Source organism: Phodopus roborovskii, unplaced genomic scaffold, assembly GCF_943737965.1.
Source record: "Phodopus roborovskii unplaced genomic scaffold, PHOROB, whole genome shotgun sequence".
Taxonomy (NCBI): domain Eukaryota; kingdom Metazoa; phylum Chordata; class Mammalia; order Rodentia; family Cricetidae; genus Phodopus; species Phodopus roborovskii.
This window is the reverse complement of record NW_026126716.1, coordinates 27,945-41,892: the sequence shown is the minus strand read 5'-3', so window position 1 is coordinate 41,892 and position 13,948 is coordinate 27,945. Positions and strand designations below refer to the sequence as shown.

Genomic DNA, 13,948 nt, shown 5'->3' with positions numbered 1-13,948 from the left:
AAAAAAGCAATATAGAAAATAAGTTAACCAAAAGTATAGCCTATAGAGGCAAGAACTTATTCTGACATTTATACAGTTTTACAAAGTTTCTATGTCCTACCCTGAAGAACAGCTTGTGGCATAATTCAGCTTGATCTGTGAGTTGATTCAGAGCAGAATATATAATACTATTCAAAATAGACATACTCGTTGGGCTTTTTGTCAACTTCTCACAAACTACAGAAACTTGGCAAAAGAGAATCTCTACTGAGAAAAATAACTCCCCAGGACGTGCTTGAGGCAAGCCTGTGGGCATATTCTCCATGACTAATTGATGTAAGAGAGACCCCAGCCAATGCAAGTGGTGCCACCCCTGGGTTATATAAGGAAGCTGATCAATCCATGGAAAGCAACGCAATAAACAGTCCTCCTCCATGGCCTCAATTTCAGTTGTGCCTAGACTTTTCATTATGACCAGTGTGATCAGGACAGCAACAGAAAATAAAGTAATACATTAAATCACAGTGTGAACACATACAAACAGAACACAATGCATATTTTCACCACTACTTTGAAAATGGACAAAAAAATGTGTTGCACCTTTGAATTTTTAAGCATTATTCATTAACTTCATTAACTCATTAACCATTAACTGGTAAATTAGCAAATACTGGTGCCACTGGTTCCTGGGGTAATACAGGATTACTTCTCTGTTGATCACTTTTCATGAAACATATGATGTAAAGAATACACAACTTTGAATCCTGTGTATTTTATTTAAAACTCGCCATGGGACTGGAGAGATGGCTCACACCTAAGAGTGCACAAACTGCTCTGGCAGAGGACACAAGTTCAGTAATCAGTAACCACATGGCAGCTCACAAGCATTTGTAACTCAGTTTCAAGAGATCCAACGCCTTCTTCGGGCCTTAGAGAGCACCAGGCACAGGCATTGTGCATAGACATACATACAGGAACTCTCACATACACATAAAATGAAAATAAATATCCATGGGCAGGAGCAATAGTTCAGCCATTAAGAAGAGTACATCCTGCTCTTGCAGAGGACCTGAGCTCAGTTCCCAAGACCTATATCCAGTGACTCATAACAGCATGTTATCTACCAGGGAGGGCCAACATTTCTGACTTCTACATGCACCAGCACTTATTTTTACAGGTTCACACACACCATACATAATTGAAAAGAGCAAATCACAGTTTTGTTTCTTTATTTTGCTTTGGTTGATAACATGGGGTTTCTCTATGTAGCTTTGTAGACCAGACTCACAAAGATTCAGCAGCCTCTGCCTCCTGAGTGCTGGGATTAAACGTGTACCCCATCCATGCCCAGCATAATAAATCATTTTTTAAAACTAGATAAAATCTACAATGGTGGAAAACATCTGTTCCAAGCACTTGGGAAGTGACAGCAGAAAGATCAGGAGTTAAAAGTCACAGCTGACTGTAATCAGGGTCAAGCCAGCATGGACTACATGGAACAGTCTCGAACAAATTAAAACACATCTTGGTTAACATAAGTTGTGTATTTCCTAAAGTAAATTCCCAACCAACAGCACTGTAAGTTAAGACAAAACAAAGTTAATCTTATACATGGCATTTTTTTCACAAAGTATATTATGGCCTTCTCACCATCAAGAACACGTGACAGCACTCAAGCACATGCTTGGGTTCTATGTAAACAGGTACCTCACCAAATAAACAATTCTAAAAAGAAGAGGTAGTCAGAGAAGACAATTGTTTACAGAATGAGAACTGAAAGAAATTGCTGTGTTAGCCCTCAACCAGGAGTTCTCACACTGGGCCTCTCAGAATCTTCATCATTCTCAGTTTACAAATGAAAGGCCAGCAAATCTCTGGGGAAAAAAAAACAGGCTTTAAGGTTACAAACAAATTTAACAATGGACTTTACATCGCACACACACATACATAAATACATGCACACTTAATGTATGAAGGAATAGGACAGACAAGGGACTTCCAAAGGGCAATAAAAGTCAAAGTGTGCTTGGTTTTATAATGAAAACTCTAAACTATAATTCTTATTAGGAAATCTGCAATTGCAAGATTGGTATCACAAGGGTATTTTCTCTGCCTTATCTGGACATGTCAGGGCAATGTCTCATATTGCCATCAATATTTAAATACACTGAGTACAATTTTATTTACTTATTTTCATTTTACATATTAATCCCAGTTCCCCCTCCCTCCCTCCCTGTTTCCCTCTGTTCATACCCCCCATGCCCCCCGACCACACTCCTCTCCCACCCCCCACTCCACATGTAGGGTGATGTCTTCCAGGAGGGGTCATCTAAATCTGACACATCATTTGGAGTAGGGACTAGGCCTTCTCTCCTGTCTCTAGGTTAAGGGAGTATCCCTCCATGGGGGATGTGCACCCAAAGTCCTTTTGTGCACCAGGTACATATCCTGTTTCCACTGTCAAGGTCCCTTAGACTTCCCAGGCCTTCCGGCAGAGACCTATGTTTAGGGAGTCTGAGTCAGTCCAATGCTGGAATCCCAGCTATCAGTCTGGGGGCCTAGTAGCTCCTCCTTTTTTCAGGTTGGCTGTCTCAATGTATATTTGTAGCCTGGTCTTGTCCTCTCTCTCTGCTTCTGAATTCCTGTTTTGCTCAGTGGTTACTTGTGGGTGTCTGCTTCTGTTTCCATCTGCTGCTAGATGATAGCTCTATGATGGTGGATAAGACAGTCCTCAATCTCATTATCAGGGAAGGGCATTTATGGTAGCCCTTCCACTGTTGCTCAAATTGTTACTTGCAGTGAGACTTGAAGGTCTCTGGATATTTCTCTAGGTTCATTTTTCTCTTCAAACATATAATTGCTCCCTCTATTATGTTCCCTCTCTCTTCTCATCTATTCCTCCCCTGACTCAATCTTCCTAGGCCCACATGCTTTCCTCTCCTCCCCTTCTCTTCCTCCTAGCTCCCTCTCCACTCACTGCCCCACCACTCCCCATATGCTCAGGAGATCTTGTCCCTTTCCCCTTCTGTGAGGGAACTTATATGAATCTCTTAGAATCCTCTTTGCATCTTAATTTCTTTGGTAATGTTAATTATAGGCTGGTGATCCTTTGCTCAATCTAAAATACATATATGATTGAGTACATACAATTTTATTCTTTTTGTGACTGGGTTACCTCATTCAGGATAGTTTCTTGAAGGTCCATTCACTTTACTGCAAATTTCAAGATTCTATTCTTTTCTTTTCCGGCAGAGTAGTATTCCATTGTGTAAATGTGCTATATCTTCTTTATCCATTCTTCAGTTGAAGGGCATGTTGGTTGCTTCTAGATTCTTGCGATTACAAACCATGCTTCCATGAACATAGTAGAACAGAAATCTGTGTTGCATGGATGTGGATCAGTTGGGTATATGCCTAAGATGGCGATTGCCGGGGCCTGTGGTAGACTGATTCCCATTTTCCTGAGGAACCGCCTTAATGATCTCCAAAATAACTGTACAACTTTGCACTCTCACCAACAGTGGAGGAGTGTTCCCCTTTCTCCACATCCTGTCCAGCATAAGTTGTTCTTGGTGTTTCTAATTTTAGCCAATCTGGCAGCAGTAAGATGGTATCTCGAAGTTCCTTTATTTGCATTTCCCTGATAGCTAAGGACTGTGAGTACATTCTTTAGTGCCCTTCAGCCTTTTAAATTTCCTCTATTGAGAGTTCTCTATTAAGGTCTGGACCCCATTTTTAATAGAGTTATTTGGTGTTTTGTTGACTAGTTTCTTGAGTTCTTTTATATTTTGGAGATCAGCCCTCTGTCAGATGTAGGATCGGTGAAGATATTTTCCCAGTCTGTGGGCTGCCGTTTGGTCTTGTCAACTGTGTCCTTTGCCTTATAGAAGCTTCTCAGTTTGGGGAGGTCCCATTTATTAATTGGACATCTCAGTTTCTGTGCTACTAGAGTTATGTTCAGGAAGCAGTCTTCTGTACAAGTTTGTTCAAGGGTACTTCCCACTTTCTCTTCTATGAGGTTCTACGAGTTTCAGTGTGGAAGGACATATGATGAGGTCTTTGATCCACTTGGACTTGAGTTTTGTGGATGGCGATAGACATGGGTCTATCTGAGTCTTTTACCCACCATCATCCAGTTGTGCCAGCACCATTTGTTGAAGATGTTTTCCTCCTCACGGTATATACTTTCAGCTGTTTTGTCCTAAATCAGGTGTCCGTAGCTGTGTGGGTTAATGGCAGAATATTTGATTTAATTTCATTGGTGACCTTGTCTATTTTTGTGCCAATACCAGGCTGTTTTCAGGACTATAGGTCAGTTGTAGAGCTTAAAGTTGAGGATGGTGATGCCTTCTGGAGTTTCTTTATTGTACAGGATTGTTTTAGCTATCCTGATTTTATTTCTTTTTCTGTATAAAGTTGATTATTATCCTTTCAAGGATATTGAAGAATTGATTGAGCACAAATATTGATTGGAAACCCACTATTTTCCTTTCAGTTTAGGCACTGGGAATATAAATAAAAGTACCATACTTCTTACAGAGTTTAAATTAATGTAAGGCGGAGGACATGATGTTTAGAGAACAAAACAAGATGTGACGAGAAATAACGAAACAAAATAAGAGATATTGGTTTAGTTAGGGTACCGAGAAAGCCTTCTTTAAGATGACAGCGGGACCCCACATCTGAATGAAACAAAGATTCAAAAATGCAAGCACATAGAACACCACATAGTGAAAAAAATAAAAAGAAGGAAAGAAAAAGCTTGAAAGATGAAAGACCTTACCATACAGATGTGCTGGGCACACCAAAAATGAAGAAAGCCAATGGCAATAGATAGCAACAAAGAAAAGAGACATAGAATAGTCTATAGCTTCTCACAAGGTGGGTATGGTAAACTTGGTTCTGAGAATCTTGTTTTAAGTCTGTTTAAAACATTTGAGGGGGGTGCAGGAAAGACTGTGACAGTATGCACAATTTATGTTTTAGGAGTTATTCTGAGTTTACAGAGAAAAGACAGTGTAGGAAGATATAAAGACATTCATAGGGCTACTGTAATGAACCAACTACTGCTAATGATGGCTTTAACCAGAGTATTGGTAGATGATAAAAAGCCATCAGATTAAAGGTTAAGAAATTTGACAGTATTTGATGATAAGACAAACAAATATGGGACACAAAAAGGGCACTGAAGGATGACTAACAGCTGTCCTGTTCACAAATACAATGATACTGCCATTTAGTAACTACAACAAAGAATATTAAGCAAGACTAACTTGCGCAGAAGAAAGGAGTCAGTTTTATATACAATAGGAAGTTCCATCCAAAGACACCGCTCAGATTCCTGGACCCTGTATGTCAGCATGAGTTTAAGGCAATAATCTGATAAATGTTACCAGATACTGAGAAAGGTAGCTTGGGAATTCCAACATATTTACATTTTGTTCATGAAGAAAATCGTCCAAGACAAAATAACATTCTTAAAAATGAATGATGTAGCCAGGTGATGTAGGGCACTCCTTTAAAACTAGCAGTCAGGAAGCAAAGGTAGGTGGATCTCTCTTAGTTCAAGACCAGCCTGGTCTACAGAGTGAGTTCCAGGATAGGCTGCAAAGCTACACAGACAAATCCTGTCTTGAAAACACAAACAAACACCAAATTAAAAAAAAAAAGAAACAACATGAATGATTCTATGTAATTGATAACATCCAATAATCAATGTGTAAAGCCTCTAATACATAACATGCATTTAAAGACATTTCACTTGCCATTCACTGGAGTTACCAAACACCTCTCACCTGTGAAGCATCCTTTCATTGTCTTGGTACAGCTCCCTCATCACTGTGATTTTCCTTTGAAGCTTCTGTTTCTCGATTTCAAGTTGTGTATTACCTGACTGCAAAGACACTTGTTCAGACTTGAGACTTCGCATATGCTCTAGACAAAGGTACAAAATCATAAAGAAACTAAAGGAATTAAAGAAATTCTTCAGTTCTTAATAAAGAAATTAAAGGAATTTCATACAATTAAAAACATATTAAAAATATTAACGATACACAAAGTTGGTCAGATCACTGTGACTTCAAAACCCACCTACTTTATAAAGATACACAGAGAAGCCTGTCTTGAAAACAAAAATCCTTAATCACACGCCTAGGGTTTTTTAAATGTATATGGAATCACTCAGACAATATACAATTAAAAATATGTCTTAAATTTTTAGTGGCTAGAGATGGTAAGGGGAGTGTTTGTTTTTCCAAAGGTCCTGAGTTCAGATCTCAGAAACTACATGGTGGCTCACACAATCTGTAATGGGGTCTGGTGCCCTCATCTGGCTTGCAGGTGTGCATCCAGTCAGAACATTGTAAACATAATAAATAAATAAATCTTAAAGAAAAAAAGATAATTGACAAGATTGGACATGCCCAGGGACATACAGCTATAGACAATTACTATACACAACAGTTCAGTTACTAGTACCATAATAAATCAGTCTTTTTTTCAGTCTAAATTGTTCATGTGCTATCATTCAAACTAGCTGATAATAAGTGCTCATTTACAGTTTCCTGAGAGACCAAGACTCAAACAAAATGAAGACTGGAATGAATAATGACTTTTACATTATTTCAACTGCTATACTACTGAATCACCCACAAAATTGGGGAGATAGCTCAGTCAGTATGGTACTGGCTAAACAAACATGAGGACCAAAGTTTGGGTCATGAGCACCCATATAAGACCTGTCTGAGTGCTGAAAAGGGAAAAAACAAGATCCCTAGGGCTTACTGAGCAGGACAATCCAGGTTTAATGACAGCTTTCTCAATGAATAAGGGGGAAAGCAAGTGAAAGAAAGCCTGAATATCTACCTTTGTCCTCTATATACATATGAATACAGACACACACAAAATGGATTAACAATTATAAGTGATTGTGAATTCTGTATGAACTAGCACACCATTATTTTTACATATCTCACTTTTCTTTCATTATGATTAATACAACTCTACACAGCTCTAATATTAAAATGAGAACCTCAACTCTGACCTGCTCTAAGGTATCATTCCCAAAACATATGTGAACCAATCGAATACAAGAAAAAAATGCACTATACTTCAAAAGGGCAGTTTCAAAATCATAACAAGGAAAAGTTTAGTAACTATGTGCAATGGGATGTTATTATTCTAAAATGCAAGCTAAATAAACATATGGACCAAAAGAAAAGTTTGTGTCGATACAGTAATAGCAAAGGGAAAATGTACAGGAAATCATGAATAGTTGACTTCTGCAAAAATCGTAAAGCTATATCAGAAAAAAAAAAATGCCCATCCATGCTGTCTGCCAGATCTAACAAGTCACTTATCAAGAAATCAATGGTCAATACAAGCTGTAATATAATTGAATCGTACTAATGCAAAGAAGCCTTAAAAAACAACACAAATTATTTTACCATTATACACTCAAGCTCTTTTTTCTAGTGTCTTACTTTATCTCATTTTAAAACTTTTAAAACTAAGTGTTTGGGAGACGTGGAGGGCAGGGGCTCAGAGGGAAGGGGACTGGGAAAAAGTATAGCTCAATTCAAAAAACGTGTGTGTGTGTGTGTGTGTGTGTGTGTGTGTGTGTGTGTGTGTGTGTGTGTGTGTTCACCTCAGCCTGCATGCCCAGGTGGGCAAAGGTCAGAGGACAACTAGCAGGGGTCTGTTCTCTCCTTCCACTGGAGACTGAATTCAGACCATCAGGCTCAGAAGAAGGGGCTTTTATGCACTCAACCCAGACACTATAATAGGGCACTGTACAGGCCAGGTGCAGTAATTTTAAGCCTATATAAAGCAGACATGTGAGAAGCTGAGGTAGAAATGTGAGGACTTCAAGAAGCCAGGGGTTACATAGAAACATGCATTTAAAGGAAGAACACTATAAATTACCAAAAAGGCCAGAATCTATGGGAGATGAGAGATGGTTAGAAAAAAATGCTCCCATATGTTAAAAATTAATTATTGAAAAATTTTATGACGCATTAAGGAAAGAATGTTGGGGCTGGAGACATGGCACAGCAGTTAAGAGCAATGAATGCTCTTCCAGAGAACCTTGGCTCAATTCTGATCACCCACAGGGCAGCTCAAAGCTGTCTGTAGCTCCAGTTCCAGAGGATCTGACACTCTCACACAGACATATATGTGAGCAAACTCCCAATAAAGTAAATAAATAAAAAACATTAAATAATTTTTAAAAACACCATGGAAAAAGAAAAGGTGGATTTGGAGGAACGCTCTACACACACAAGAGTTTCCAATATTATTTGGTGGGGGGATTAAGACTGGCCAAGAGAAGGAGTAAACAATGGAATAACTGGTGAACTAATTGCTTGCTACACTGGTACTTCCTACTAAGATACATGTACGTTAATGTATGCCTCGATAAAGCTGCCTTGAAAACAGAGTGCCTATTCCTCTCTGTATCTTCCACACTGTTACTACTATTCTTCTCAGATAGCAGCATTTTTTTAATTAGACTAGTGTTTTTTCAGGTCTAATAACAATACAATTACTATAATCAGTGAGTAGGGCAATTTAATCCAATGGTTCAATCTTTTTTAAGCATTTTGCTCATTAAAAGTCTTAAAGGCCTTTGAGACCCATTTGGTCTTTTTCTCATCAGATCTCAACCCTGGTCGTGAAGGTTATAAAGAAGATAAAGTACACTGAAGCTGGCCTCACAACGATGAAGTCTGGTATAGAGCATAGGTCCAGATTCAAATGGTTCTGGCTATCATTTGGAAGACAGAATAAGTTAAGAATGAAAAGGAAGAAATGTGAAGTTCTGGGCAGCCATGGCAATGGTTGACTACATATTGACGTTTCTTGCATTCATTGAGAGGATTATTTTGTTGATGTTGATTTCTGGTATGTTTATATTCAGCTGTGTAATCAGTGAAGGGGCTTTGCCTGTGATCATAGGTGTAGAGTTAGAAACAGGCAGGAAAAGCATCAGGCAGGTAAAAATGAAGCTCTACAAGCAGAAGCTTTTGTCTTATGTTGCATCATTTAAGCAAGTGTAACAGGATCAATAAAGCCTGTTTTGAAAAGAAAATATAGATGAGGAGAAATAAAAAAAAAAAGATGCCTGTGGTTCCATTCTGAGTTAACCAGCACAGACATTTGAATATGTCCATCCATTCTTTTCAGATATAAAAATATGAATTTATTTCATTAACACAGTGAGATGTGATATACCTTTTACAGCACAAACACAACTGGCAAAAACTATTTTTCAATGTGAACAAAATCAGCAAACTTTTTTAATGCTTTCCATTAAAAATATATTTTTACAGGTGTAAAGCCACTCTTGTGTATGCTAATAAATTATATGAATATATTAAAATAGTAGACATTACAAGCTCAAGTCCTGAAGATCACTTTCTCAATTTTAAAAAATGTAAGGAAAAAATTAAATTTAAAACTTTTTAACATCTAAAACTATATCCAACATTGTACTCCTTGTGGTGGCTTGAGTGAAAATGTCACCCTAGGCTCAGAGGATGTGACACTATTAGGAAGTATTGCTTTGTTGGAGGAAGTTGTCACTGAGGGTGAGCTTTGAGGTTTCAGATGCTCAAGACTGACACAGTGGCACTCTTCCTGCTGCCTGCAGATCTAGATATAGAACTCCTGGATCTTTCCCCAGCACCATGTCTGCCTGTGTGATCTTCTGCAGTGCAATTACTATGGAATACTACTTTATGGTATACTTATAATTTGCAGGCCCTAGAACTCTAAACTATAAGCCAGATCCAATGAATGTCTTCCTTATAAGAGTTGCCATGGTCAAGGTGTCTCTACATAGCAATAGAAACCCTAACAAAGATGCACCATACTCCACATTCTTACATACTTTTAATAATTTACATAAATATAAGAGAAAATGGACTACGTTTACCACTGACAGTAAAACTCAGAAGTAATTCATTCTCTTTAAGGAGACGTGCTCGTCAAGAACCCTTACCTGTAAGATCATCATTTGTTGCATCTATTTCAGATAACTGAGTATAAATTTGGTTTCTGTCTCCTTCTAGGGTTTTTAATGAAGCACTTAACTTCAAAGAAGGAAAAGAAGAAGAAAAGCAATTATCAATTACACAAAAGAAACACACATCCCCAATATACCCCATACTACTGTTCTGCAGTTATTTCCCCGTGATGATGTTATCATGGACAACATAAAGACATCAGTGCAGCTGCCAAAGCAGCCTTCACCGTATACAATCAGGACTTTTTACACAGATTAACTAAGAACTGACAGAGGGAATAAACCAGAAGAAAACACAGCTATTATTTATTTCTCAAAAGAGTATATAGAACCATTGGAACCAGAAGAAAAGAATGCACATGGGGAATGATTAAATAAAACAATAATATTCTGAAGATATCTTTAATGGAAGAAATGAGTGTACAATTTGAACATTTCTAAATACTATAATTATAAAAATTTCTAAAGTTGATATAAAAAAAGAAATTGATAAGGAAATCCTAGGGGCTGGAGAGATAGTACAGTGGCTGCTCTTCCAGTGGACCTGAATTTAAGTCTCTACACGCACATGGCAGCTCACAACTGTCTGTAGCTCCAGTCCCAGGGAATCTCAAACCCTCATAAAAACAAGCATACTGGCAAACCACCAATGCACAGAAAATTAATACATCAAAAGAAAAAGAACATTCTAATCATTTATCATATAACCTTATACAAAAAATTAAAGCAATCTTTAAATTAGTTACTAAGGACACACAGATTTCATGTCTGCTGTAGGTCCTGCTCCTTCTCATCTAGATTTTTACATACTAATACAAACCTCATTAGCATATATTAGCTTCCTCAAAGCTCCCTTAGGCTGATTACCTACAGTGAAAAATAAAACCATACTTAGTGAACACATCCAAATGAATACATTACTTCTTTATCTAGTCTTGCAACCCCTCTTCTGGCCAAAATTAAATAATTTGAGGCTGAGCTTACTTGCTCTTGACTCTAATTCCAACATTTCACAGCTAAGACAAGGGGATTCCCATGAGTATAAGGCCAGCCTGGACTCCAAGGTGAATTCCAGGCCAGCTTGACCTACAGCAAGATGTTGTCTCAGTAAAAAGAGTAATTAAAATAAAAATAATAATTTATATAAGGTAGAGTGATCTACACTCAGGAAGATAGACAGTGTACTACAGAGACCCAACAAGAACTGAATATTTACCTAAACAGTGTCCATGGACTTAACTATGCTTAGATTCTTATGGCATTACAGCATCCAGGTTAAGTAGTCAACCGTGGCTTCAACACTAAAATTATTAATGAACCATGGCTCCAAGTTAAGTACTATTAAACATAAATATGTTTCTTGTATTATAAAATAAAAATGAAAAATACAAATATTTTATATTACTATACCTTACTATAGTTCCCCTTTTGTTATGGAACTTAAGAGCTGTGTTGTTATAATGGAGAAATATAGGCTATAGAGAAGAACAAAAGAGAAGAAGTCTACAACTCCGAAGAGGTAAAGAAAGATTTACACAAAAGACTAGCTAAATAAGGTGGAAAGGGAGTGTGGTATTTCATGAAGATAGACAAAATGTGCCAAGTCTAAGTATATGAGGAGCTCGATACACATGTGGAATGAAGAGGAAACAAGGAGTCAGTCGCCACAAGTCAGTGCACGTTATTCTCTAAGTCATTGTTCACTTCTACATCCAGATTACCATCATCAGTTACATCTTCCCCAAGCACAGAATTCCAGTCTTTCATCCTTAGCAGGCTCTCCATCAGAGACTGGATATTGAGTAAAAAGAGAAAACAAAAAGAGAAGGTAATGACTCATGATAATAGCTTTACAATTTAGAACTTAACTCATCTGAAATTCAATCCTGAGCCAATGAGATGGCTCGGCAGGTAAAAGCATCTGCCACTTAGACTGATAATCTGAGTTTAATCCCCAGAACCCACATGGTAGGAAAATTGCCTCCCAAAATTTGTCTTCTGAACTCCATATCCACATCATGGAATGCACATACCTGACACATACATACACAAGTAAATTTTTAAATATTATAATTTTTTAAATCAATCCCCATAAATAAATAATCCTTTTGTACCCTGAGTATCTGTCTGCAATTGAGATATGTAAACAGTTGCTTTTATCTTCTAACTCCACATTTAGGGACTATTAATCCTGAAAAACTAACTTGCTGAACATGGTACATCTTTTACCCCACCACTCAGAAAGAATATGCAGGCAGATCTATGTGAGATGGGAGCCAGCCTGATATAATAAAGTGAGTTCTGGTAAGAAATTTACCTCTTGAAACACTGTATGCAAAAATAAATATTATGGATATTATGGTAGGGAGGGATGGAGGAAGGGGAGGTAGTGAGGGAAGGAAGGAATGAAGGAAGGATGAAGAGAAAAAGGAAAAGAAAGAAGAGAAAACAAAATCAAATACAGTGTTTTATAATGGTTCATTCTTGTTAACTACAAAGCAATAAAATATTTTCTTTTGTGTGTATCATACACACATGAGTATGCAGGTGCACATACAGCTGCAAGAGCATGAGGCAAGAAGATGCAAGTGTCTTCTTCCATCATACTCTACCTTACTGCCTGGAGACAGGACCTCTCATGGAATAAGAACTCCACTATCTCAAAAGCATGGCTGCTCAACAGGCTCTAATCTCCACTGTCTCTGTCCCCTGTGCGGGGCTCTCAGGCATGTGCAGCCATGCTCTTCTTATGTGGGTGCTTAGAATTCAAACTCAAGACCTTATGTTTGCAGACCAGGTGCACTAACCCACTAAACCATCTCCCCACTCCCTAAAATACTTTCTTTTGACAATCTTTATATTTTTTTACTAATTTACAGTTGGACTGGAGAGATAGCTGAGCAGTTTGGGACTTGTTACTCTACTAAAGCATCTAAGCTCTTTTCCCAGCACCCACATCAGATGGGTAACTTGTAACTCCAGCTCCAGGACATCCAGTGGTCTCTTCTGGCCTCTGTGGGAAGCATGCAGTGGCCAATAACATATGGAGTGGGATAAATGTTGTGTGGTGTTTCATCTATCTCCGAGACATACAAAAGCTATAAAAAAGATTCATACAAATCTATGAAAACATCATAGACATCTTGGGCACTGCACTCAAATGCACATTCCTATACATGGGCACATACAAATACACACCAACTAAAAAATTAACATCTCTGGCTGGAGAGATGGCTCAGCTGTTAAGAGCAGATATTATCTTGACAAAGGCCCAAATTCAATCTCACTACCCATATCTAGCATTTCTCAACTCCCTGTAACCTCAGCTGCAGGGACTACAAACTTTCTGGTTTCTGAGGGACAAAAAACTCACATGATTATACCCACAAAAAATTAAACTACAGATTCTTGATTTATACAAGGAAGTAACTAGCTGGAGAGTCCAACTGAGACAAACAAAGACACGTTGTAAAATATTTTGAAGGAGTACTGGAAGACCATCAAATGATTTTTCTGCTGCTGTTGATATTTCTTTTTTTTTTTTTCTTTTTCTTTTTTTTTTTTTTGTTGAAATCCGCCTATATCTGAGAGTCCACTCTGAGTTCCTGCCGCCGGCAAGATCCTTGACCCCTAAAGCAGGGCCTCTGCTAAAGAAAGAGGCCTCAGCTGGAGAGTCCCAGTTTCCAGTGAGATCAGACTATCATGCAGAAACTTCCCAAGTTTCAGCTCAGCCTCTGTCCTCCTCCCCCAGCCATTGACTAGAGCCATTGTCTAGTGGCATCTTCTACATTATCCTCAGCTCTGACCCCATCCCTGGGTCCCTGTCTGTGGAGAGACTTCCTATAGAGTTTGGACTACCCAGAGATATAGATATTGACTCACTGAACACAAAATCCCACTGGGGAAGTATCATAGAGAGAGGGGGAGACCCCATCAACACCTACT

The 13,948-nt window shown here is 38.2% G+C and overlaps 1 protein-coding gene across 1 annotated transcript in view; it reads right to left on the bottom strand.

Moving 5' to 3' along the window:
• LOC127214456 (melanoma inhibitory activity protein 2-like) overlaps positions 1-13,948 on the bottom strand; it is a 163,983-nt gene that overhangs the window by 127,350 nt on the left and 22,685 nt on the right. The window contains 5 exon segments of the mRNA XM_051174849.1: positions 5,775-5,913; positions 9,980-10,070; positions 10,824-10,870; positions 11,011-11,089; positions 11,684-11,794. Coding sequence (XP_051030806.1) covers positions 5,775-5,913; positions 9,980-10,070; positions 10,824-10,870; positions 11,011-11,089; positions 11,684-11,794 — 467 coding nt within the window.